The sequence below is a fragment of the Sturnus vulgaris genome, chromosome 3 (genome assembly GCF_052056855.1).
Source record: "Sturnus vulgaris isolate bStuVul1 chromosome 3, bStuVul1.hap1, whole genome shotgun sequence".
Taxonomy (NCBI): domain Eukaryota; kingdom Metazoa; phylum Chordata; class Aves; order Passeriformes; family Sturnidae; genus Sturnus; species Sturnus vulgaris.
The window spans coordinates 46,370,409-46,398,021 of record NC_142245.1 but is presented as its reverse complement, the minus strand read 5'-3'; the positions used below and the strand labels follow the sequence as shown (position 1 = coordinate 46,398,021).

General features: G+C 38.4%; 1 protein-coding gene and 1 long non-coding RNA gene across 4 annotated transcripts in view; one reads left to right on the top strand and one right to left on the bottom strand.

Moving 5' to 3' along the window:
- ACTN2 (actinin alpha 2) overlaps positions 1–15,821 on the bottom strand; it is a 66,563-nt gene extending 50,742 nt beyond the window's left edge. For all 3 annotated transcript variants that reach the window (XM_014874646.2, XM_088161533.1, XM_014874637.2), the window contains exon 1: positions 15,113–15,821. In XM_014874646.2, the coding sequence (XP_014730132.1) occupies positions 15,113–15,247 (135 nt within the window). In that variant the 5' untranslated portion in view covers positions 15,248–15,821. The remainder of the gene's footprint in view (positions 1–15,112) is intronic.
- On the top strand, positions 3,207–13,176 carry LOC148224322 (uncharacterized). The gene is made up of 3 exons (XR_015802859.1): positions 3,207–3,389; positions 5,716–5,829; positions 12,605–13,176. It is a non-coding gene; the product is annotated as an uncharacterized LOC148224322 (long non-coding RNA).
- Positions 15,822–27,613: the final 11,792 nt, after the last annotated feature.

Genomic DNA, 27,613 nt, shown 5'->3' with positions numbered 1-27,613 from the left:
ATCTCTTTTATGTAATGTACCTAAGTTCATTGCAATAGCAGCCAGCTATTTATCAAAGAGGAAAACTAAACACAAAACCATAGGGGGAAAAAAGAGTGTGTTTAGGAAGTCAGAGAGTTTATTCCTACTAATGGTGAGTAGTGGCCCACTCTAAGTGGAAGAGCTTATTAAACACACTTCTGTAGGAATCTGCCCTGAAGCATTTCCTATACCACCCTTTACTTATTTGGATAACAGAACAGGGTGCATGCTTATCACATTTGAGTAAGACAGCAAAACAATGGGTCTGCAAGCATGTTTCATGACAGAGCTACAGCTCAAATTAATTTTAACAAATTAGTGAAACAGCTTGAAGAAAGCCAGACTCAGATAAGCAAGAAGTCGCAATTCTCCCAATCATACTTTCTATGATCTTCAGGGAAGATTCATATCCTATCTGACATCTAAGCTGCAGCCGTGAAAAGGGAGAATATCAAGAAGACTGTTTTTCCTGCCAGATTGTGTCCTGCCAGATAAGCGATCCAAAGACTACAAAATAAGAAATCAATCAGCAGAAAACAACTCCCTTGTAGGAATCCAAGCACTTGGCAAGCAACAGGTAGCTGTAAATTTTGTTTCTGTCAGAGTGTTCTTTAAGCGGTGATCCCCATCTCTATCTTCTATTTTCATATGATCTTCTAATTTCCCTTAGCAAAAAGAAATCTAATATTGGAGATTTGTCAGTGATATTGGAGAAAAAGAAAAGAAGATCATGAGGATAGAGAACAGTAATGAAACAAAGCTGAAGACATAGAGGGTAGAAGGAGAGTCAAAGTCAGTAGGCAGAAGAGGTTTTATGGGAAACTAAACAAACCAAAATAAAATGAAAGTGGATTCCATGATCTGTTCTATGGGTACACACATTTCCTGAGGTCTGTATTATCATCCTTGAGAAGAGACCCTGACACTTGTGTTTTCTCCCTAGTTTTGCAACAGCCTTTAAGGCACTTAAGACAGGAATTTTAAAAATGCTTTTACTGTCCTAAATGCTGAGCAAATTATGACCTATGATTCCTCACAAGGGACTATAATCCTTCTCACAACAATGAGAGCAAATATTAGCCATAGGCCAGTGCTTTTCAGCATCCCACTTCTTTATTCAAGGGTAATAATAAACCCTCCATATTCCGCAGCACTATTTTGGGGGAAAATTAACCATTGTTTTTGAGATGCTCAAACACTACTCTGAAAAAAAGCCCGATAAAGAAACAGTAGTAAGAGAGATTAGAAAGTTGATAAGACTATAAATGTCTTCTAAATGTAGAACTGAAAATACGAAATGAAAAAATGAATCAAAAAAAATTCAAAAAAATGAAAAAATGAATCAAAACCAGAACCTACTCTGAATAGACAGAACACAATACATAACAACTACCAACATGTTCAGTATCTGTTCACTGTCACCCAACATTAATTCTGCATCTAAAAACCAAACCAAGCTTTATAGTATAAACCAGTTGCCTACTACTGTAAATCTAGTTAAATGCTAGTTATTCTTCTCTCCTTAAACTCTTTAGTGAATGTGCCAGCCCCTCCAGTATGGAGAAAGAAGTGACTCAAGGAACTGTTAAAAATAGCAATGACTGTGAGTAACCCCACAGATGCAATCTGAGAAAGCATTTTCACATACAGAAATTTTTTTAGCTTTCACCTCTAGGATGAAAAGTCACTGTCCCTACCTCTCACTAATAAGGTCAGTTTTGGGCACCTCCAATGAAGCTGCCATTTCTGGTGGTTTAAGTGATGGGGACACCTGTCCCCCTGAGAGCTAAACTGAGCATACAACTCACCTCATAGATATTACCAAACAGTCTGCATGTGTTAGCAACCTTGTCACTTACTCACCTGGCCTGGGTTCAAAACACTGACCTAAAAGTGATAGGTTCCCATCAGCCACACAATCCCAACCAATAAATTTAAAGTCCATCTTCAGCACAAGGTTATCTTTCATCATGAGCTGAGGTGTGGGAGCTATCAGAATATTCCATGCAGAAGGCTTTGCAATACTGAGACTTTTAATTAATAATGTCACCACCTTGCTAAGCAGTGCAAGTCAGCTTTCTCTTGGATGTGAATGACTATTTTTGCAGTACAGTTTGTTCATTCACATCATATGCATGAATCCCTGGAAAAAGATGGTCCCCAACAGCATCCAGGCAATACTCTATGAGAATTCTTTGTCCAAATGCACAAATCCAGCTGTATTAGCTCAACCTTGGATAATTCATAGTAGCCAGATGGAGTAATGGGGAGCAATCCCTTGCTGTTTGTAATGATCTTACCTCTTCATTTTCCCTTCTACTTCAGTAACAATATGCATGACATCATTTACAGTTACACAACAATCTTTTGATGACTCTGTTCTCTTTGTCTTTTATGTAAACCAACAGGTACGTTAGTACCTCATCATAACAGAATTAATACCTCTGGATTTTGGATTACATATCATTATTCAATGCACATTCTTAATGTGGAAGATTAGCTTTAGAGAATGGTAAAAAATGGTATAGTCTGTGAAGCAAACAAAGCTCTCAAATTACTAACAAATATCCAAGTTATAATAGCCCCCATATTATATTACATTCTCCAATAAGAATGAAAAGACAGACTATGAGTAATGACTGAGTTCTTGTTCTTCCACAGCTTTCTGTACAACTTTTTTCAAGTTATAAAACTTCTTTACATGTCCAAAATCCTTATCCCACAGTAGAGGTGAAATATAAATACATTCCATGGACTGAGACCTCTAAATGCAGACAGGCTCTGTTAATCTTTACAATGGAGTGCAATTCACAGTCTCATGTACATTTTGAAAACTTAAAATGCTGTAGAAAGTGAAAGAACTTGTATTTCATATTCCTCAAAAAACAAATATTGGTGAAAAAATTATCTGTGAATCAAGTATATTCCGAACTCGGTTCTTAAATGGCAGTAAAGCTTTAAAAACAAAACCAAACAAAAGGAATCAATGAAACAATACCAATGCAAAATTTTGAATAATCTATTTTTAGTCAATGGCTTTTTTTATCTTTTCAGATGTTGATTTTGTATTTCCCTCAAAGGCAAAGTTTATGAATATGCTGATCTCTTTAAATTTGTTTCTAGCATTTATTAATTCAACAGTTAATAAATCATGGGATGATTTTTTTCTTGTTATACGCAGCACTGCCAAATTTTCCCCTTCAAAATGCCTCCTACTGAAATCTACAGAAATAGAGATGCATCACCCACAAGGACCTGTGCCTTTCTGACAGAACCAGGGTACTCCTACACGGCATGGCAGGGAGTTCACAGCATCCAGCCTGAACCTCTGAGGACTGCATGGCACAGCAGTATTTTTCTCTAACAGGGTAAGCTGACTTTAGAGTGTCCTATCCAAATATTCTCTGCTCTGATACACTGCACTTTGCAGAGCTTGCATGTACACGCTATAAACAAGCAAGCCTGACATTACAACCTGCAGTAGTATGGCTACTAACATCTTACACAGCATTCCTGATCACTTTACACTGCAGAACCTCACAGTGCATGCATAGAAATAAATTAGTTTTTGCCCAGTTGTCAGGGCATTAAAATAGATTTGCCACTACAGTGCACAAAATTGAGTGCTGCTAAGAAATTTGCACATTTTTATGAGTTCTAATGGACTCTGTCATCTGTGTAATAAAGACTGCATCTTTGCATTTATACAGAGGTACATATTCACGTCTCATAAAGTGCTGTCCAAATGCCCCTTCCCAACCAGTCAGGCAGGGCACTAGGGACCCAAGCAGAAAGCTTGCAGAGCATAAAGTGCATAGGTTGTGTTAGAAACTCCAAAGTACTGATGCATGCTCCCAAATATCTGTTTTTCATGCACCCTCTCTCTTGCTCTCTATAAGACTTTTAGATACAGATCTTGGGTGAACAAAATTAAGAGAACTCCTGATACTTTTGAAGGCATGCTCAGTTAATGGAAAAGAGACCTATTTGCATTCTGGATCACTTTTGAGCAAAGTGACATTTGGGAAGTGTCACTCAAAATGCTAGTTAGACAAAGGATCTAAACATTGAAAAATTGAGGGAAAAAAAGCACAGGAAAAGGTATTTTATATGTCATGGGACCAAAATATACAACAAGAAGTTGAAATGTGATAGAGTCAAAAGAAATTCACCCATTTCTTTGTGGCTCAGAATGAGTTAATTCTGCAACACCATCTTTCCTGTATTTCTGCTTCACAAGAGTATCAACAAACTAGAAGTCAATGCTCCTCACATACTGCCTGGGGCTTTTTCTCAAGTTTATTAAACAAAGAACATGCATTACTGCTACCCCATCAGTGCCAAAAGAACCTTCTTAATAAAGAGATAGGAGCTCCTATTGTTTCCATTCTTAGGTCCTTCTTCACCAGCTGTAGCTTACAGTGCTCCTCCTGGTTTCCCAAGAGCTCATGAACTATCACAGATAGTGCTGGCTAACAGTTTTGTTACAGCAGATACATATTTTAATGGCCCAAATACTATTTAGGATGAGATGAAAGAAGCATTCACACATTACAGTATGGAAGGAACTAAAGGTATGCCCTCTGGAAATAGAAGGATTAATTAAAGTAGGCTAATCCAGGATTTAGTTGACTGGATTTCCAAATGTCTTTGCTTTCTCTGTTGATTTTCTTCAGCATGCTATCTTTATCTAGTAATTATACATTACATTGCCAGGTGAGTAAGTAAATCCATTTTAAATTTGTCAACACAGAGTCAGAGTGGGATAAACTTATGTTCCTATCCAATTTAGCAACATTCTTTAAAGTACTTCCATAATCATAAAAGCAGGTCTTATGACAGATATCGAAACTTTTTTTCAATTTTATCCTCACCAAAACACACATCCTTAAGTCTCTGACACTAATAAATGATAGGAAAATATGTCAATAGTCAAATCCAAAAACATTTTCACAGTAAATGTTGTCTTTGCATTCTGTTACGTAGTACATTTTGAGATAACCAAATGTAGTTTCACTTGTAATCGAAACTAAGATTTCAGTTGAGACTCATAGAGAAAGGAAAACCTTATACATTAGTTCCCAATTCCGCAACAAAAGGCTCCTCTGTGACATACATGTCACATTGCTCAATGTAGTATTTATCAATACACAAAGCACATAATCTTTCCATGTGAATTACTTCACTATTGTAACTGGTGACTAACAAAAAAAATCAATTTTTATTTCATGCTTGTTTTAAGAAACTGATTTTTAAAGAATTTAGTTATTTCTGTGGTTAAATATACCACTTAAACATACTGGGTTTAATTTGTTTATGCTTTAATTATTTTTTATGAAGTATTATCTATAGAATAAAATTTTCTAAAACATTTAAAATATCCTGCAAGAAAGCAGACTTTCAGACAAATTTCTGAGTTTCTAAATAATATTTATTGAGGCTCAGGTTCCTAAATTATTTATCTTTTCTTTAAACTAGAATAAATAGCAAAACATTACTTGGGACTTTTGGATGACTTGATTATATATGAATAAGAAATTTAACTAACCTGTTCTCAAGCACTTAGCTAAGAATAGATGTGTTAATAAACAATGACTGTAACTGCTGAAGGCATAAACAACAGTTTGTGATAAGCAAACTGTTTTATCAATTAAATAAACAGTTCTTTGTTAATAGTGTCTCTCTTCTCAACAGGAGCCATGCTGGGACATGTGCTTGGTCATGGAAATGAAGGCCTTAGACATAAGGAAAGAAAACCAACTTCAGTCTCATGTCTGGTGTTTTGCTTGTCTTTTACTATAATGCCAGGTGGGTGATAAGTGCATTGTACATAATATGTGCATGCACAGATACAGCTGCTTGTGGGGCTGCACTGCAAACTACATTACTGAGATGATTTAGGATTAAGAAGTATTAAGAAGAGGGAGGGTTTCTTAAAATTTCTTCCATGATCTGGTATATAGCAGAAGATCATTGTATCAGCAAATGAAGTGGACTGGAAGCCTATGGATAGTAGTAGAGTCAAAGATGATCAGCTACTCTGCCAAAGAAAACATGTGGTAGAACTACTCTCCAGAACCAAACTGGAGATGAGCTTGGACTACAGGGGTTTTCATAGCTCAAATGAACTCCTCTAGGTGAAATAATACCCCAGAGCTACATAATCATTTATAAATGGGTGTTTGGGGTTTTCTGCTTTTTAAAGAATTTTAGTTCAATGCAGCTGGATACCAGTTTTGTTCACATTAAAGAGTGCAATGTCTTAAGCCTTGCAGCAGTGAAAAGCTACATTGGTGCCAAGATTAAATATAAAAGAGAGTTTAAAAAAATCACTTAATGCTAGATAGTTAAGCCTTTCTGTAACTGCCAAAATAGTAGGCTGATTTTCAAAGGTGCAAAATAGACAGAAATTCCTCCTGACATCAGTGGAAATGCCTGGGTGTTCAACACCTATAAAAAAATATGAGTGTTTCCTTAGATGCTTAAGGAATAATCATGGATGCTAATTTTAGCCTGGGGTAGTCACCTTCCACAGACTCCTGCTATGGTAGTGGGGGTGAGCAAGGCTTTTCAGAGGAGCAGTTAAGATTAGAATCTGTCTGCTCTAAATTAGGTTCTGCAAGTTATCAAAGTAATGGATGCCTGGACTTCTTTAATTTACAAATTTTTGAAGAGAAATAAAAACAAACATCAGATTTCAAGCTGAAGGAATTCTGGCAGTTAAGAGCAGTTGGAAGTAAGCATTTGAAGTAAATGGAAAATATTACTCATATCAAGTACAGTAAACACTTATCACTGCCATCTGCAAAGTCAGCACACTGGTATTACAACCACTGTTTTGGAGATGAACACATGGACAAAGAGATGTGTCCTTATAACTCAAAAGTAGGTAAAACCAGGACCAGACAAAGGAGCAGCAGTGTCCCTTCTTTCACTTAGGACATAAATTTAGGATTTATTTTCTTCCCTCTGTGCACACTCAGAAATTTTAGGTCCAATTATAGAAAGTAACTAAAAATCAGCCAGACAGCTGTCACCTTCTGCTCCCCTCTGGCCTTCAAAAGTATGAAGTGTATTTCTACGAGCTACCATTTCCATAAGGAGACACTTTCATAAAAGAAGACCGTTGCATTTCAAAGCCTTCTGCCTCTGTCTCTTCCTGCAGAGCAGTAACACCTGTCCTGTAAGTCTTTCACATCAGTAGTTAGAAGATTACTGAGACCATGCTGCCTTGATCTGTACAGAAGTGCTCCTTGTAGTGCCAACAGGAAGAGCTACTACAGCTTCTGTACAGAAACAGCCACAGAGGGTGATCATAACACTGTATTTGTTGATTAAATGATGTGAAAAGAAGAACCTTCTATCTTTAAATGCATGCCAAATTTTATCATGTAGAAATAGAGCATTGGATAGGACCTGTATAGTTATGATAACATTTGTGCATCAAGTCTCTCAACCTAAGGCATATTTCAAACCAACAAATCCAGTGATCTCAGAACAAATATCACACACTCTTATCACAGCATTTCATGAAATGGTGTTCCCCAAACACTGAAGATGTGAAAATTACCCCAAACTACAAGGAATGAAATTTAATTAAGGGAGAAATGGAGTGCTCACAGTGAATACACTCTCCTTCTGGTATCAACTGACAGTAAAGAATGCATGGCTGTAAAGGAGATATTCACCCAGAGTCAGCAACTTCTCAGTGCTCACAGTGAAGGAATACCACATCAGCTACACATTGTTTATCCCAACAATTATGGCTCAGAAGAAATTATGTTTGGCAGTAAAGCCATTGAAACCAACTCAACTTTGCCAACTATGTAAGCACTTTTATATTTGTTTATTTGTAAGGATATAAAATAAGACACAGGAGGAACATTTTTTTACTTGGTACAAAGCAAAGCAGTACAAATTCCCATTTAATTCTATTTCATTGACATGTTTCTTCCTGCATCACATCTACCTGCATTCCAGCTACAAATCCAGTATATTCTTCTGTCAGCAGAGTCTGCAGTACAATTTCTAAAATACTACTAATATCTACATATTCATCAACATTTGCAAATAAAGAAAATCTTAATGCCTAGTCTTCTTGAAATTAATCAGTAGAACTGTACAGTGCAATTCAGAAATCACTGGCTAAATTAAAAGTCATTAAATAGATCAGAATTTATGCAACAGTGATCAATTCATGTGAGGCATTTGTTGGCATCTTTGCAATACTGAGATTTTTCCATCATCTGATGGATCTGATTTTTCCATCATAATGATGTTTTCTGTCTTGTAAGACAGAAGGGTTTTAATGAAAGATTTTGACCTGGCCCCATTAGTCAAAAGTAGTCAAAATTCATTTTGCAAGGCTGTTTTAGTTTCATTTGGAAATTGATGATAGAATCATGGTATTTTCTTACTGATATTCATTAGTTTACAGAATTTACCCCAGCCTTGCTTTTGTTTGCACAGGGCTAGAAATTGTATAAGCATGGATTCATTTTTACTGTGGTCTCAGGGCTGAAAACCCTCAGAGGTCTACTAAGCAAACACCTTCCATGTTTCTCTCTTCAGGTCTCCAGTGACCCAAACAGAGATTCAGGCAAGATGCAGACATCCCACCCTCAAGAGATTATTGCAAAGTCCACTGCTTAACACACAGCTTTTCTCTAGCTCTTAAGCACATTGGTGGCAGCTTATGGAAACCCACTTAGATCCATACTTTCTTCCAATCCTTATTGTCTTACTAATTGGATCAGTGCATCTACAGACAGACCTTTTACTATACAGATTTCAGGGGAGGTTGTGGTGTGTATCTATGAGTGAAGGAAGCAAATAGCCTCTGCTTCTCATTATAAAATGGTTCTTATAATTTTTTTCATAATATGTTGCTGGCAGATATTTGGGAGTCAATGGTAATTAACTGCTAAACTGAGACTGGGAATTATGGATTTGGCAACACTTAAAAGCATACAGAGCCTGTAACGGATCAACATTGAGAGGTTCATTTGAAAACATAATATTGAGTAATTTATTGATTTCTCTCACTAAGTATTGGTAAAGAAAACCTTTCCATTCAAACAAGTACCTACCTAATCATTTCTAGCAAAGTGAATTTCATAATAGTTTTCTTTGCTTTTTCATTTATATACCAGCACCACGGTATTCAGGGCTGCACACCTTATTGACAGCTCCCAAGACAAAATATGACCATTCCACTATTCTTTCAGCATACTCCTCTCAAGCACCATTCCATGCAAGTAACATCAGCAAGAGGAATTTAACACGTTACTATTTTAAAAAGCACTAATCTCTGAGGGGCAAATTGTACAGAACAAGCCATAAACATATCCCCTGTTTCTACAGAGACTCTTGTTCTCATGGCAGCTCTTCATAGGATAAGAGAAATTGCCACTCCACGGTCTTCTGTTGCATCAGTGTCTAATACTTGGGACAGTTACAATACATGCTGAGAAATCAAGACAAGCTGTAGCAGAAAAAAAACCTATGTTTGTCTATTGACCACCAAGTTCTCAGGCAGACCTTCTATGGGGCCATCTCCCACTGAGAACACACATAGCACTTAAAAGAAAACAAGATATGTTCCTTGTATGTTCTTAATGTTAGAGCTTTTGGCATCCACTGAAAAGAAAATTCTTGATGCACCCAAAGGAGGAGCATCTGGCCTTGGAATGCTGAAACCTATATTTCATAAGGCATACTCTGTATCTACAGTAACATGTATCATTTGGCAAGACATTTCTATTCTATACAAGACAGCCAAATACTTACTGAACACTAGGGAAAAAAAGTCTAAAAAAGTTGAAATTGTTGGCACTTTTAAACTATTAATACTAATAGAAAATTCTGCATTTCAGCCAACAGAATTCCCAAGACACCTACATAATACTAATTATCTGCATAAAAGGTAAGGGAGGGAGAGAAGTGCAGTGTAGGGCTCAGCATATGAAATAGCATATGCTACTATGGCACATGGTTTTTCCATTATCATTCTGCTTTTGACGCTGGATGATTTTCCTCCTGGCAAATTCAATCCCCTCCTGAAAGCAGTTCTGAAGCTACTCACTCTTTATAAGAAATATCCTCTTTATAAGAAATATGCAACTGTTAGCAGATTAATACTAGGAATAAGTAATGAGAAGGTTCATACTCTCTTAGAAAGGAGAGGACCTTTTGCTTCCCTCACACCTCCTACTTTCATGTCCAGACCCTGCTCATGTTGCTCACTTGCAGAGGGGAATCCGTGCCTTCTCAACAATTCCACTGGTATTCCAAGTGGGTAAAAAGTGCCACCTCAGTGAAAACCCTCTAGTGGTGGTTTCTGTGTCTGTCATGCAAGCCTAACCCCAAGGCTCATTATTCAAGGAAAGAATTTTACATGGTTTAAAACAAAGAAACAAACAAAACCCAGCCCAAACCAATTTTATTTCCAGATAATCTCAGTAAAAGAGGAAGACCTAGGCTGGAATGCCCTCTACACATTTCAGATATTGTTATATTCTCCACAACAATTACTTCAATCTGGAGCCTGTGAATCCATGAAAAGTGGTTCTGCCGTACTTGATTTTGCTGGTAGCATCCAGCCTCTCCTGCCAACCCTTTTCTGCCTTACATTTATTTTTCATTCATTCATCCTTGCTTATTTTTCTTGTCCAGTGAAGAATGAAGTTGTTTCTTTCCACTATATCTATCTTCTCACTCACCAGAAGAATTCTTACAGGAAGAGGTTTCTGATAAGAAACCAACTTAGATTCCATCCATAGAAGACCAAGCAAACTTTAGAGTAAATCCAGGATACTGACTGTAACTCTATTTATAGACTCTGAAGTCAGACTGAACACAAGGTCAATTTCTCTATCAGGCTGCACTGAACCTCTCAAATCTGCTGAACTTAATAAAGCTGCAGCAACATAAGAAAAATAAGAACTATGTCCGTAATCCGTAGTTCTGATAGCTCCTGCCAAATAAATTGCAATACATGTGACTTCCAAATATTTTTTTTATTATTCCTTTTGCTTGCAAGGACAACAGGAGTTATATTACCAGCCAAAGGAGGTAATGCACATAAATCCTTATAGGTCACATTAGAAATGTAATCTGATATGCACTGCTGAAGACTAAAAAGACACAGCTTTTTTCCTTAAGAATCTTTTCCAAAAGCCTCACTCGTGAACAACGTTCAGTGTCATCAAGAAGATTTGCATTCAGAAAGAGGGCAATATCAAGGTAAATAAATATTTTAAATCTTCTTGTTTATTTTATACCAGTATAAAATAATCCCATGCAACTGGTCATCATTTACATTGACATCTACATTAAAACCCTTCTGCATTAACAAAGCAGTGGTACCAGGGCTATAGAGCAAGCTAGAATAAGATCATTCATCTGTAACAATGTCAGCAAGGCAAGGAACATGTTCCCAGTTCTTTCCTTAAGTGTGTTAGGACAATAGTGTCAGACGTCTTAATGACTGTAGAAGGCACATGTTAGATAGCTGATCTCAGTTTAATGCCTTACAATACAATACAATGTCTTGAAAAAGAGACCACACCTGTTCCACAACCTACCTTGGAAATCTAACAAACCGCATTTCCTGTCAAAGTTTTAAAAAAACACACTCACTCTCATAATTGCTTATAGCAAAAGTTACAAATAGGCAAGATTGCTGTTTAATATATGGCTCACCAAGCAGTGTTGGCAGATCAAAAACATTGCAAAAATATAGTGTTTGTGCATTTCAAGTAGCATTGTTGTGCTTGGTTTCCTAAGTGACACTGCATTTCCTTACAGTTCTATTGAGATAAAGAGTAGTGAAAACTAAAAGGTTTGTGGAGTCTGTTGAACTTTTCTTGAAAAGGAATAAATTTATTATGAAGAAAAGAGAAATTATGTGTTAAGTCTTCCATTATAAACTAGTATGATTTCCACTTCCACTCCAGTCCAGCAGGGTACGGACCAAAAGACAGCTGATCTCTAGTCTGACAGACCACAGAACCAACTATTTATACCAGTTCATACCAATATCACTGCTGTCCTCTACCAGCGAGAAAACTGAGGTTAGAGGTGAGCTGACCTTGTCTAGGGTTACAGAGCAGAATGAAGAAAATAATCCCACCCCCTCTGGCCAAGCTTTCTAATTTCCAATACTTTTTTATTTCTGTGTAGTACTGAAGAAATAAGGGGCCACTTTCATTTTCAGATGCTGTTATAGCACACATGGGCAGTGGAAGTGTAGTGGGTCAAGGAGCAGACTTCAGAAATTTCCTGTGTCATGGTACACATCTATATATTCCTAAGACACAAAGGCCATGGTACTCTAATTATTTTCTACTGTAGACAGCATGTCCGTCCGAAATACAATTTTTGCCTTCTTTAAAGTTGCTGACTGAAATGCCCAATCACATTTAAGTTTTTGCAAAGAGCATCTAATGAGCAAATGGTCAAATTGTTGCATTCCTTGATATCTTGAGTTGACACAGGCTAAATGTAACCTCAACTAAGTAATTTAAATTATTCACATTCAGAGAGACAGTGCTAAACTACAACTCAGCTTTCTTTCCTATAGCATTCTTCATATATTTTTGGACATCTGCGACCACCAAGGAGCCTGGATTACAGCAGACCATAATACTCTACGAACCATGGTTATAATTAGGCGTCACCTCCATTGTAATCCTATGGACGTCATCATGTGTTACCAGCATCTGTTGACAGATTTCATACCAGGCATATCACTGAAATGGCAAGTCTGGAGAGGGCAGCCCACAATAGAAACAATGGCATTTATTTTTGGTTTGTTCCAAGACTGTCTAATAGAAAATATATGCTGCCAACTGCCAGGGCTCCACCAAGATCACTTCTGAATATTGTATTACCACTTAGAACAAAGATCTGTGCCCATGTACTTGCAATCTTCTCCTAATGAATAAGGAAACTAAGAAAGCAACTTTCTGCAACTGTCTTAGCACAAATTAGGAAGAGATAGAAGCCTTGACATTCTACAAAGTTTGAGGCCCTTTATCATGTGATTACTTACTTCTCACATAATAATAAACTCAGATTTCTTTCCAAGATGAGGAATAAGGGTCGCCTCTTGTAAATTTTTTTGAATATGGTATCACATTAATATTAAAACTAAACCCTTGGAACTGGCAACATTAAGTAGCAAAACCACACTCTACTCTATGGAAGCAATTCAGAGTCCGGTTTAATGTGACAGTGTCGGAATTTGACTTTCTAGCGAAGTACTGCCTATTCAGAGGAATGGAAACATAAAATTTTCCATGCAGTATAGTTGCTCCCCACTTTCTTGCAGAAATCAAGACTTATTGTAAACATAAGAATGTCTACCTAATCCAAATTCTCTTTACTTTTTAACATCTATCTGCATTGAAGGAAAACTGCATTAGAGTGCATTAGTATCCAGTAACTTGTCAGTTTTCTTTTAAAAACAGCCTTCTCTGAAATACTGGGCAATTGAATCCTAATCAGATGTAATACAACCTCTTACAGCTGAGCAGTTTCAAATCACTAAAGCACTTTGGCACTAAGATAGTTTTCATTCTCATTATAAAACACGAAAGTATAGTTCACCATCTGAAGAGTGCCAAATTAAAACAAATGCCAGTGTTGATGAGTACAACTTAATTATTCGTTCGGAGTTGCAGCAGCTGGTAGATCAAGAAAAATGAACTTCAACTTAGAACAGAACTTCTCTCCCTATCCTCACACAGCAGGACCTGAACAGGCATGAATGCAAGAAAATTAACAAAACCAGCTAAAAGTAACAGAAGGAGGGAGGCTACAAGCCAAATCTGAGAGGAAAATGTTGCTTCTATAAGTTTTAATGGAAAAGCAAACCCACTGGCCCCAACTATTCTAACAGCTCTTATTTTTATGATTACACTTTTACAGTATAGCTTTTATAGAAGCTGTAACAGTGGGACAGACTGTCATAAGACCTAAATTGGCACCTTCCACTTCAGCTGCTCATCTATGCAAAATGCATATTCAACCTTATTGCCCAGAGCTCTGTCTCTCACTCCCTCCCTATTTTCATTCTTGTAACCAGCAGATAACCTTTTAATCCCAGATCTGTCAGCTGTGACTTCAACATCACCTTTTAAATTAGGAGGCAATAAATCCTTTGCATTATTTCATCTTTCTTTTCCATATGCTACTTAAAACTAAATGTTAAGAAATTACATATGGCAAATATTACTAAAGTACCAAAAAGCTTTGACATGACTACTGCTGGGATTGTAATTTCTGCTTATGTTCAGAAAAAGAATATGGGTAGTACTTGGTGGCACAATAGTTTTCTTACACCTACAAGGCAAGAAGCGTTTCTTCTAAAACTGTGTATTCTGAGGAGTTAACAGACTTTTTTTCCCCCTGGAATGTGAACTGGCACATAATCATGACATATAGCTTTCAAATATAGCCTGGATATCTTTCTAGCCTGGATATAATTCTATATTTCATATAATTCTATGACAATATTTTCCTTGTCAGGTCATTCAGTCAGAATGGAGACAAATAACAAATTCTAATAAGAGCTGACTTGCAAGATCACAATTTCAAAAGTGACTTCTCAGTCTGCTCTCAGAAATATTACAAACTTTTCTGCACACTAATTTTGAACCATCTCATTCATCCTCTGTTTATAATTGCAATTTGCTCTTTTTGAAAATCAATCAGGCACACACATCGATTCAGAGTCTGCTTTCCAAAAGGAAGACCCAGGAAGTGAAGCTAAAAGTTACTGAAATACTTATTCATAAATCTAGAAGTACTGACAGAATATTTGCAGTGCAATATAAAAATAAACTCCTGACTCCCATAAATTATTTTCATATGACATAGGTCTCACTTAAGAATCAAAAAAGTGAATGCTTTATCCTAAAAATATGGCATAGCTATTATACATTATATAAATGGTTTATAAAACATAAAATATATTTTATTAAATCCCCTTGCTGTACAACCCCGACAACTGGAGACAAAGTATGACAGTAAGATGGGGCATCATTCCACACAGAATCACATAGACAGATACACATTATTTCCAGACCTTCCTTTGCTGTTTCTCCCATGCTGGGTCCAGGAGCAGGTCCCTGTCCCATTCTTCTTCTTGGGTCATGTACTCATCTTCTTCATAATTGTAGGTGTACTGCATGTTTGTATCTATCTGATTCATGCTATTCATGCTACCCGGGGATCAGCTTCTACTGTGGCTTCTACTACAACTTAAGTTTAGTTTACTTGCTGAGAGGTTGTAGGTAGCAGTGTCTTTTTCCTTCTTTCTTTCTTTCTTTCTTTCTTTTTTTTTTTCTTTTTCCAAGATGACAGGGAATGAATATTGACTAATCTTGCTGAGAGCAGAGGCTGAAACTGCCAGGTAGGTGCTGACCTGTGGTGACCTTCCCTGCTGTGTCCCTGTCTGCGGCTGCTGCCGGTCCCTGTGGCTGACCCTGCGGAGGAGCCCGGCGCGGCTCCCCGTCGCCGCTTATTATCCCCGCCGGGCCGTCACGTGGCGCTCGGGCGGCGGCCCCGGCCCCGCCGCGGGCACCGGGCGGGCAGCGCCGCACCGGGCACAGGGCAGCGGGGGCTGCCGCCCCACACGGCTGGCCGCAATGCCCGCCCGCCTGCTCTGCCAATCTGGTACATACCTGTCCTTTGGTTTGGGCTTTTTCTCTCTTACTCGCATCTATTCCTGCTCCCCAAGAGCCGCCTACGATCTGATAATACAGCTCGGCATCGCTTAGCCTTAGCCTGAAGTGCGTGTCCCGCCTTGAGCCACTTCGCACTTTCAGATTAAGGATTACAAGAGCCAGCCCAGCAAGGACACCCAAGTGATGGAACGTTTTCCAGTGGAAATAGGTCTGGAATTAACCAGACAGCATGGAAGCACAACTTTAAAAAGCAACACATATCTTTTTGTCCAGGAAACACGCTCAGTAAATCCAAAAGCAGGCACCAAGAAGCACATACAAAGTTCTGTGGGACCAGGAAATTTACAAGTGTACGGCAGGAACCATTTGCCCGTGCTTTCCACAGGGCAAAGTCTCAAAGGGTAGCGCTGAGATCAAGCATCCTGGCAAGCATGTCCGGTATCTCCCGTGCCCTATCATTCCAGTTGCTTTGGCAACAATGTTTCTTCTGGGAATTGGCAAGTTTACTACGTTCTTCATGGAGCTTGTCATTAATGCCTGCACCTATCATCAGCCAAGGTCATCTTCTCTAGCGGTGTCCACACTGGATACAATACGAACCTCACTTAGAAAATGAAAATGCTCACCAAAGCTGAGCTTTTGGAAGCCATAAGTAACAAAATCAGGTGTATGGGAAAACTTTGCTCATTAAAGGCTCCGTAGGTCTCTAAGCCAATGGGAATGAATAACCAGGATAATTTACAACTAGACAGCATATGACATCCATTTCATATTGCTAACTAGAGCTCTGTTTTCTTCCAAGTCACCTTCTATTCCTTAACTCCAAGCAATATAGAAGAACATGCACACATGCACAGAAAATGCCTACTCCTCAGCTCAAAAAACTTTGTAAATCCAGCACTAAGGTTGCAAATTGGAATTCAGAAGAGGATTGCAACAATTCATGCAATAACAGCAAGCTGAACTTCTGAAGACTGATGTATATACTATGAGATAAACAGTCTAAAAATGAAATTCTAAATCTAAGCATTCAGACATAACCACATGCTTTTCACCTGCTCAGTGCAAATACTCTCAAGGTTGCTACACTTCTATCTACAGAACAAAGCAAATGCTATGCTTAGACTTTTTTGCTCAAATGCAGATGAGTATTCTCAGAGTATCTTAGGATACTCTGAGACAATATCAAATAGTAATTACAAAACAACATAGTTAATGTATGAACACATTATGTGTATGCTGGTGTAACTTGTGTGGTTTATTTTTATAGCTCAGTAGTCACCTTTGGTTTTCAATACAAGTCTAACTGCTATCACTTAAATGATAATTCAAGTCTTCAAAGTCAGTAAAATAATTTCTTCTTATGCGCTACACAGAGCACAGGAGAAGTTTCTAAAGGAAATGCAGGAAGCAGTCAGAGGAATCCTAGAAGTACACACATAAATTTTAAATGTGACCCAGAGCTGCCCCCCATACAAAGAGCTCTCCTGCTCTGATGCAACTGTGACCTTCCATGCACTCCCTCATTAGAGGGAAGCCATTGCAGCCAGTTTTGTGCCTTTCCTTGGCACTGCCTTGTCTGGGGATCTCCATGGATGGAAATGGTTCTGCACCAGTCCCCACTGTGCAGTACAGGAGCTTTACAGGTATTGATGGCTTAATACAGGGAGGTATTAGCTACAACTTGCATTTTATTTGTTGGTCCTCACCCTCTAATATGGGCTGGGGTGCCCATGCACCTCAGTCATGAGATAAAAACTGAGGTGCTTTGGCAAAGAATTTGTTTGACAAAGAATATACAATCACACTGTAGATTTGGTCTGGAATCAGACCCGTGTTTAAATTTCTAGAAATCAAAGGACATTCTACACAAATTTTCTAGAATTCTTAAAGAAGATTATTAAGTTTTTCATAAAATAACTGGATTTTCTCAAAATACAGCTAGCCACTGCTGCAAAGGTACTCTTCATTTTTCCATGCTTACTTGATAAGCATAGGTAAACACTACTTGATAACAAAGCAAATAAAACAAAAATGTCTTCATTGTTCCTGGGAACCAACAACCAGAACCACAGTATCTCTCAGCTAGTCTGAGAGATTAAAAAAAATTAAGTGTTTGAAGATCCACTTTGGCCAGGTTATATTAGTCCATTTGGGATCAAAAAATATTTCAGAATGAAAAATCTTTTTAATTCTGAAAATGTCAAAATAGAAGGCTTCAACATTGTCAGTGTGCATTTGGGGAATATTGGGCTTTTTACCTATGAAACAGGAAGCTAAATGGAATAGCCCCACTTTAAAAAAACAAACCAAACTGTCTAGCTTGATGGAATCTGACCTGCTTTAGGTTCTCTAACTAACTGCTCACCGCCCTCTTAATCAGACAGCATGAGTAGGCAGGGGAGATATTTATAGATGGAGCTTTAGGAGGAGTATCTGGTATTTTGTTTACTACTTTAATTTAATTTTATAAACTAACTGTGTGGACGGTAATGAGAAGCATATGAATGGAGGTCCGTAGTGGAAAGAGAGCCAAACTTGAAGTGGAAAGGGAGCTGCCTCTTTCAGCTCAACAGGAGAATAGGAAAGCTATGCCTAGCACAGCAGTATGAATAAAGCAGTTTGCTTCACCAAGCTTCTTCCCACATCAGAGGTAGGTTAGGACCATTCCCAAATAAAGCTGGCAGAATCACTTGCCATGAACTATGTGTGCCTAAGGAGAAAGAAAATAAAACCAGAACAGAAATAAGCAACAGAAATGAGCAGGAAAGAAAGGACAAAAGTCTCAAAGAGAGAAAAAGAAAGAAACACGATGAACCATATGATAGGGAATCTTAAGTTGATATGGCAAAGGACCTGAGAGTCAGCAAGTATATTTAATGTAGAAATGACACATGTTGTTTACAATGAGGCAAGACAAAAGAAAACTCATGACTGCCAAACACATTAGAAAAAAAAGGCAGAGGGGAATCAGGAATAAAGATGGCAGAGCTGAACTGTCAACTACTTTTGTCTTTTATTTGGCAAAAGTTGTGCAGTTGTAGTTCATGCTAACGTATACACTAGCAAGGGCCTACCCAAGAAAATGGTGCCTTGAACCCAAAAGAACACTGTAGCAATCAGGTATTGCTTCCCATGCATTTTGAGGAGCACCAAAAGGCCAGATCTTTCCTAGTAGCAGCAGCAGCTCTGTGACTTCACACAAGTGAGTACCACCCAAGTGAAAGCCTTCTAGCATGCTTTACATGAAGGTACTTGAGAATCAAAGGGCTTTTCTACCTAAAGGACATTAATCTTTATAATTCTTCTTAATTAAATTAATGTTTTTCACAGAGTTTATATTTAACATTCATTTAGTTGTCAAAAGCATCATATTATTCTTTCAAGAACTCTGTCCTCTACATTTTTACTGCTTCTCAGATTTTCAATCCTTCAACATCTTTCTTATGCTTCCCTCTCACAAAATTGTGGAATAAACCAACACTTTTATTAAAATTTCAAAAATGCTGAACACTGCAACAGTGTTTCACCAGATCATTCTTCTATTTGAACTTAATGAGATTTAGAATAAGAAATGAGCCAGATTTCTCTACTTAAATAATTGCCTGTGAAACAATCAACTGACATGGAAATGGTCACCATTAGTTTTCAGCTGTAACACTTCTGTGCAGGAACACAATAGCTCGTATGTGCCAAAGCTGTCTCAGAAAGGCCACAGGAAGATAAAGAACCTTATGAGAGCTCAATCAGTCATTGAGTCTTTAAGTAATCATCTTGTCCTAGTCACGGGCCTGTTCCTTTGTGAAAAAGAACAGTAGGATGCTTTCTCAAGAAAGAAGTCAATGAAAGGTAAAAGAAAATAAATTCAAAGTGACTATTCTTTTGTGTAAACTGTTAATAGAATCTTAAAATAGGGATCAAAAAGCCCTTGTCTTTTCAAAGCATGCCATAACTGTCGCTTCTACATAAAATATATTTTTACTTGTAGCAAATATCCACTAGTTTAAAGCTTAACCAACAAAAATCTGAATTATTTAAGAAAATTATTATTTAGCTTGAGCCACAATGTTGGATTCTGTTAAAAATTATGCATAAATTTCCTTAACAAGGCTAAGCAGAAAGGCAAGGTGTGTTATAAAATGTGTTCATCATTTATTAGAGGTGTTTGGGGGTTTGGTTTTTTTTTGCAATACAATAAATATAACCTGCCTTCTTCAATGTAAGAAACACACTATATTGTAAGAAGAAAACCAAGGAATTACATTCTTTATATAAATGTAGTATGAATTAACTTCAAACTCACTTAATATTTCTAAAACCAACACATACATAAGAAAAACAGAGAGAAGAGAAGAGAAGAGAAGAGAAGAGAAGAGAAGAGAAGAGAAGAGAAGAGAAGAGAAGAGAAGAGAAGAGAAGAGAAGAGAACCATATATCTGGGAACCAAAACCCTGATTTTGTCTGAGCTAAGGAAAAGCACTGAGCATATTTAGCCCTCCCACATTTAGCACCAAGAGGCACAAACTTTGACTCTGAAAACTCTCCATGCTAGTCATACATGGTGATATTAACTATACAGTAGCTAATTACTTTTTTTTTTTTAAAGTATGCTATTTCCAATGACAGGCTTGGAAATAAAAATTAAGAAAGAACAGAAAAAATTCATTTGCTGGCTTCATAGTAACAACTGTCATTGCCAGAAGATCCCAAAGTGTTTCATCAGCTATATATAGGGACGACTTACTCTGTCCCTGGAAGTCAGCCATGGATGAAGTGTAGCAAGAAACATTTATGGGACCAACAAATACTACCAAAGCATAGCTTGGGCTTCAGGGGTATGGAGAAAATGCTGACTGCACTGACATCACCGGCTTTTGCCAACCCTTTGTGCGGAAGGAAAATCACGGGGCTGAGACGTGGTGTCACCATGCCAGCTCAAGATGCCCTTATGTGACCTTGAGCAAGTCAATTCAGATAAAATTTTCCCAAAAATCTGAGTGTTAGCTTGTTAGACTACTATCACTGAGAGAAACGAGCTTACTGTGCTGCACTCTGCCATCTCTGAAACAGTGTCAGCAATGCTTCCTTTGGTCTCTAATGTCCACCTAGAAAAGAACTCTCAGGAGCAGAGGCTTTGTCTGTCTAAAAGCCCCGAGGAATCTACACAACAATTATGATTACAGTGTGCTTTACCTATCATACATCCTTTACCTCTGTCTTCATGTCTCCAGACTGTGTTTGGCCTGCACCCAAACATCCCTAGCATTATTCTAGGATGTCATACTTACTCAGGGATTTAGGGTCCCTTATACCCTGGAGGCAGTGTTCCTACTGTTTGTAGGGCCATGCTTAGAGCCCTGCATCCTGCACAGCAGATGGCCCTGGTTCTCAGAGAGGGTCAGAGCAGGTAGAGGGGGGAATCAATCAACATCTGCTCTCTGCCAGAGTCACTAGGCAGTACTGATACCTAGTAACAACCACAAACTGCAAGGCGAGTGCTGAAAGGTGCAACATAGCTGGGCAAACCCTCTAGCAATGGCACTGCCAGGCAGCACTGCACAAGATCATACCTTTCATGAATGAGAAGAGCCCTCAGACTTCACATTCTGACACATTTCTATTCATAAGGAACCACGACACCTAAGGTCCCTTATCCCTTGAGCTAGACTCTTAAGGGTGTCTTTTTGGTTTAATGGTTCTTGTCAGGGTAGGTGCAACTCCCAAAGACAGATTAGATCATGGACTAAATAAAATCAGAAGCTTTGATAGATGCTTTGCAAAGATTAGAAGTGGGCAAAGGGAAAAGTGGGAAAAGTATATCGTGATTTATATACCACGCTGCAGTCAGTCTGTTGGCACACTGCAGTTGTGGAGCAACATGCAGTCAGCTACAGTGCAGTACACACAGTAACAGGTGGGGAAACTACAAATAGGGCTGGCGTAAGAGCGGAAAAAATGGCGAAACAGATCCAGGATTTTAAAAATGGTTCACTGACGAGAATGCAAGGGGCAGGACTAGGGGTATAGCATGGTCTGTTACAAACCTTTTGAAGAAACTTTCACACATTGTGTGTTCCCAGAATCCTGCCTATGTTCCTATTTTATGCTGGCTTAGCCTTATCAAACAGAGATACTAAGCAAAGAAGAAACTGTGTGACTAGGGCAATGAAAAAGCTACAATTGATGATACAATTTGTACTCATTAATTCAACCAGTTAAAAATTCCCTTTGTAGGCCAGCCTGTGACCCTTAACTGATTTAACTGAGACTGTCATCTAAAATGGCACCACATCGTTCAGCAATAGTTTTGGTCACAATGAAGGAGGTGTGTGTGTGTGAGAGACAAGGAATTGCAAGGACAATATGCCTTTCTTTATCTAGAAACAAACACCATCAACTAAGTTTGAGTTTCCAGACAACAATTATCTGAGGGGCACAGGTTTTAAATCACTGAGGTATGAGGTAGAGATTATGGGCACAGGGTATCAGGCGCTGCTCTATTCTAAACTGGCATTTGTACACATTGTCTGACTGACCCTCGACAAGTTGCAGTCACAATGCCCTCATTTCTCTTTCCAGATACATCAGTGTAATATCACTAACATCAATGATACTCAAGCTGCACAATCAAGAAGGCAACCTGGTTGAACAAATTGCCAGTTTGTAAAAATGAATACTATCTGCTTATTATTCATTCCACAGAAGTGACATAAAGATTAATAAAAGCAGTGGTGGGAATCAGGAGAGTCACTGTGCTTCCAATTGCAGGAGAGAACATTTAAACCAATGCATGATGAAAACACCAGGAAAATGTAGGATTCTGCTGGGCCTAAAGGTTCAAACTATCAGGCTTACTCAGTGGGGAAAGTACAGTAGGTAATTGTACTCTGTAAAGTACATAAGGGAAAAGACAAATTCCATACTGACAGCATTCATTATCCTAAAACTATCCATTGTATGGGGAAATGTAAGTATATACAGTTTGGACCATGTGCTTCAGTTTTCTTTATACAGACCGGGGATAATACTAATACTGTGAAGTATAAGGAAGTGTGTGAAAATCAAATACCAGATAAATTTGGAATGCTTGAAGACAAGTACAAATACTGTGATGACCAGAGTGGAAAACCATAAGTTATATATTTGGGAACATGCTCCAACTGAGTGCAACAGACATTCACTGGATAAAGAAGAAAAACCATAATGCTGTTGAGCACTGCTTATGCATTACACCGAACAAAGCACAATTTCTGGGAAAAAAAGTTTGTGACTATGCAAATAAAGTCTGCATTCTGATACATACAAAACAGCTTGGAAAACTTAAGTCTGGCATAGTCCACCATTAATTAAATTGTGATCTTGATTTTTGTTTAAGATAACTGCACTACAACTAATTATAAATAAAGTATAAATTAAATAATTATAAATGGGTTTTGAATTGGAAGACGATTCATACACAATGTCAAGAAAAGCACTGAAGGCTTCCAATGCAGCCCAGCAGTTGCATAACCCCTACAGCTTCTGCTAAAGAAATAACATCATGTTTTGTATCTCAGATCTCTCTGTTGCAGCTCACACACAAGAGTCATTAAATGTGTTACAGTGACACAGACTAGAGAAATTCTTTTGGATTAAATTAGTTATAAATTGTTTAAAATATTTTGTTGACCCCCTGCAAATTAAAACGAGCCACATACATCACCATACTGTTAAGAATCAGCAGGTAATACAAACCAAAGGGATCACACTGTAAGTAGAGTGAGAAAGATTCTGAAGTGTAACCTCTCCCATGTAGTACTTGAGACTATCACAGCAGGAAGTGTTTGCCACCAAGCTCATTTAAAATAAATGTATCAGTATCAGTGCCAGAAGCACCTAATTTTCAGTGCTCCACACTCTCCTTCACTACATGCTCAAGCCCAGGCTGCCTTCCTGGCCCTATACTAAGTGCTTGTCAAGCCTTGTGTAGAAATAGTGCCCTCATCTCTGCATATCCAAGGAATTGCCTCTGATGTCACAGGGTCTCTAAGTCTCTCTCAAGTAGTTTCTCTGCAGACAACTCCCTTAAGTCCCAATTATGGACGGTGCAGGCAGAGTGTCAGAGAGTAAGAGATGCAGTGAAGAAACCAGTGACATACACTTGTCAGTAAGAGCTGTTAGCAGTTATCTAGAGCATTGCCAGTTGTCAAGACTACTTTATGCAAGGCTGCAAGGCATAGAGACAGCAGGGCCACTATTTTAAATCTGAAAACATGACACCTCTAGTAATCAGCAAATCTGGAGATGTAGGCTTATTATTAAAACTTGGATGCATACCCTCATCTAACACACTATTTCTTCTAATTACAGGGCTTTTTCCCCCCAAGAATTCCCACAATACATAAGAGCATGAACAGTTTTCAATCCACAATGAAAGCAAATACAAAAGCCAAACATTTTTTTAAATGGCTCTGAAACACAGAGAAAAACTTGGGGGATTTTTGTGACTGCAGATACTCTGCGTGACTCAGTATCATGAAAATGCACTTTCTGACTCTTTAATGCTTTTAAAATATAACAGTATTAATATATATATGTATTCATATACACATACACAAACATTAAAAAAAAAGTGTAAACACTGTTTTTCGCAGTGTTTAGAGTGCCACTGTTTCAGGCATTACATGAACACATTACTCATTCCTACACAAAAGAGTGTAAAATAATTAAACTTTAGGATGTGAATAAACAAAATATGTAACTGAATACAATTGAACAGCAGCTAAATATTCTCTTCTGTACTACTGAATGTGGATCATATCTATTTTCAGGAATTGTCATATTAAGTTGTGAGCTCATTGTAGTTCAAATCATGTATTTACCAGCTACAGAAAAGGTCCATGGACTGGTAGTAGACAAATGAAGAAATGAAAGTAGGACAGACTTCAGTGGTCAGCTTGGGAAAAAAGCTGAAATTTGTATTTAGTGCACCCAGATAGGAATTACACTATTTTTTCTTCAGGGAAAGAGCTGTGATACATTTTAACATTTTTTAAAAGACCCAGAAAGTGACTGGTTGACAATCAAATTAAGGTTTGAACAGCTACAGGTCAGGAATAGGTGAACAAGATCTGCTGCTGTTCCAACACCTGTCAGTTGCTTGATTAACAGGCAAGTGAAGGAGGTGATAGCAAGACTGTACATTGCAGTAAGAAAAGCGTGTTAAGCATGTTCCCTATTGATCACTTCTTCCTCCTTCCCATCCTTCAGTTTATTGTCTCTTTTCCTGTTTACAGCCCTGCTGTGAAGAATGAGACACGTCTAGTACACAACGCTTTCCTTATAGTTCATTACACCCAAGTCCCCAAAGGCCACATTGCTACAGTCCAATTACCAAGTTCTCCCAATGCATTAAACAATATGACTCACAACTACCACACAGTAGGTCTATGACACCTACTCTCTCAGTAGATTGTCTGGCACAGGCTCTTTTTCATACTAATAAACAGTTAATTTATATACCCAGTATTGTACTCCCCAGGCTAAGAAACATCAGAGCATGACAAAGGACTATACATTCACAGCAATCACAAGAAACATTTCCCTGCTTTTCATTGCAACTGTTATGCAGTCTCTATAATCCAACTTTCTAGCTGAATTTTTACACAAACAAAAAAGTCACAATTCATCAAGCAGCTCAGCACTGAAAGGACAGCTTTTTTATTCCACTGTTTACCTTCTCCATTAGTCTTCCTTATTCTCCCTGATGCTCCTAGGATAAACTAGACTACCTCAAGTGGATAAAAATGGATTTACAAAGATGACTATTGCCTAACTTTTCAAGACGATGCTTTCTCTGCATGTCTAGCTAAAGCTAGTTTGCTTATTTTGGGTTTGTTTTTCCTTATGTAGAATATATATTTTAAAGCTTCCTTTATAGAAATTTTGATTCAAAAGCTTTTAGTCTATGCTACCATATGAGAAAGCTTTTAATACAGTAAAACCCCTAAAACAGCTTTCCACCACCCCATCGAAAGGGTTTCTATTTATTATAGATCCGGAATGCAGCTAGACAAGAGAATCTATGGCTGGGGAAACTACAATAGATTTTCAAGGAAATCCAGGGAAACATGACAGTCTCTTACACTGGTCAGTAAGTCAATGATGTGCTGAATGCACTGCCTAGCAAGGAAACTTTTCCCAGCTCTTCAGTTCAACTCAAGAATTATTCTCTCTTCAGACCTGATCCAGCAGTGAGAACTGCAACTCCTCGTAACTTCAACCAGCACTGAGTGGTGATGGTTGACAAAAAATTCAACATGATCAAGCAATGTGTGCTCACAGCCCAAAAAGCCAACTGAATCCCAGGCTGCATCCAAAGCAGCATTGCCAGCAGGGCAAGGAAGGGGATTCTGCCCCTCTACTCTGCATTTGTGAGACCCTCACCTGGAGTGCTGCATCCAGCTCTGGTGTTCCCAACATAAGAACATGGAACTGTTGGAGCAAGTCCAGAGAAGGCCACGAAGTTGATAACAGGACTGGAGCACCTATTTTATGAACACAGGCTGAGAGAGTTGGGGCTGTTCAGCCTGGAAAAGAGAAGGGTGTGTGAAGACCTAAAAGTAACTTTCCAGTATCTGAAGGAGGATATGGGGAAGCTGGAGAGGGATTCTTTGTCGAGAACTGTGGTGATAGGACATGGGGAATTACTTAAAACTGAAAGAAGGCAGCTTTATATTAGATGTTTGGAAGAAAATCTTTAATGTGAGGGTGGTGAGGCACTGGAACAGGTTCCCCAGAGAAGTGGCAGACCCTCAACCCTTACAGTGTTAAAGGTCAGGTTGGATGGGGCTCTGAGTAATCTGGTCTAGTGAAAGGTGTCCCTGCCCATGGTGGGGAGGTTGGAACTAGATGACCTATAAGGCCTCTTCCAACTCAAACCATTCTCTATGAGTTACGCTTGATTATGTCTGCCTCCAGTTACATCAGCTGCGCACTCATACAGCTTCACTGACCTCATCAGAATTGCCCCTGAGTTTCACTGATGCAAGCGTAAAAAGATCAAGCCCTTATGGGAGCAAGAAGGCAGGGAAAATAAATCTTAACAGGGAAAATAAACCTTAACTTACTCATTTTAGATCTGTGCATTGTTATGTGAAAAAACAGCTCCCATCTCTTTGCTTCTAGCAAAAGCTCAGCCAAGGGAATAATGGCCTCAAGGCCTTCCCAATGTGTACCTCGCAGAAAGGTACAGGTACCTTGCATTGTCACAGGGTACAGAAAGAACTGAAAATGAAGAAAACTATATTAATGCTGCCTAAAGAACACAATAAAGCACTGTTCTTCCTGATAATCACAGTAACTCTATAAATTCAGAGACCAGAGGTGTACTCTTATAAATGATAACGTTCTAAGAGGGAGCAGATATGTACATGAATTAACAAAGGACATGGATTAGCTCAGAGCAGGAGATTTAACTGCAGAGTCTCCCAAACTACAAAACTTCAGCATGTCTCCTAAAACCAACAGCAGAACACAATATATTCTTTGACAACGAGATTATCTTGGGTGAACAAGCTGTTCAAGCCAGTGCTCTGAAACACATATTGGTTTACAGTTCTGTCAGCAGCCACACACCCACATTAAACACACGGATTTGTTAACACCTACTATTGCTTAAAACATTAAAGAACTTCATGCACTGTGAAAAAAGTGACAATCTTTGCATATCCTACAAAGGCTTTACTATTACTTCATTATGCTGCAATCAGATTGTATTTTAGATGCCAGGCACTGTCACATTCCCAATTAGAAATGGCATGGGGAAATATCGGGGAATATACCAAGATTATTAGCAAGTGAGGGGACTCACAGGGAAGGTGGCTTTCTTCTGTCTCCTTCAGAATTGTTTATCATGGTGG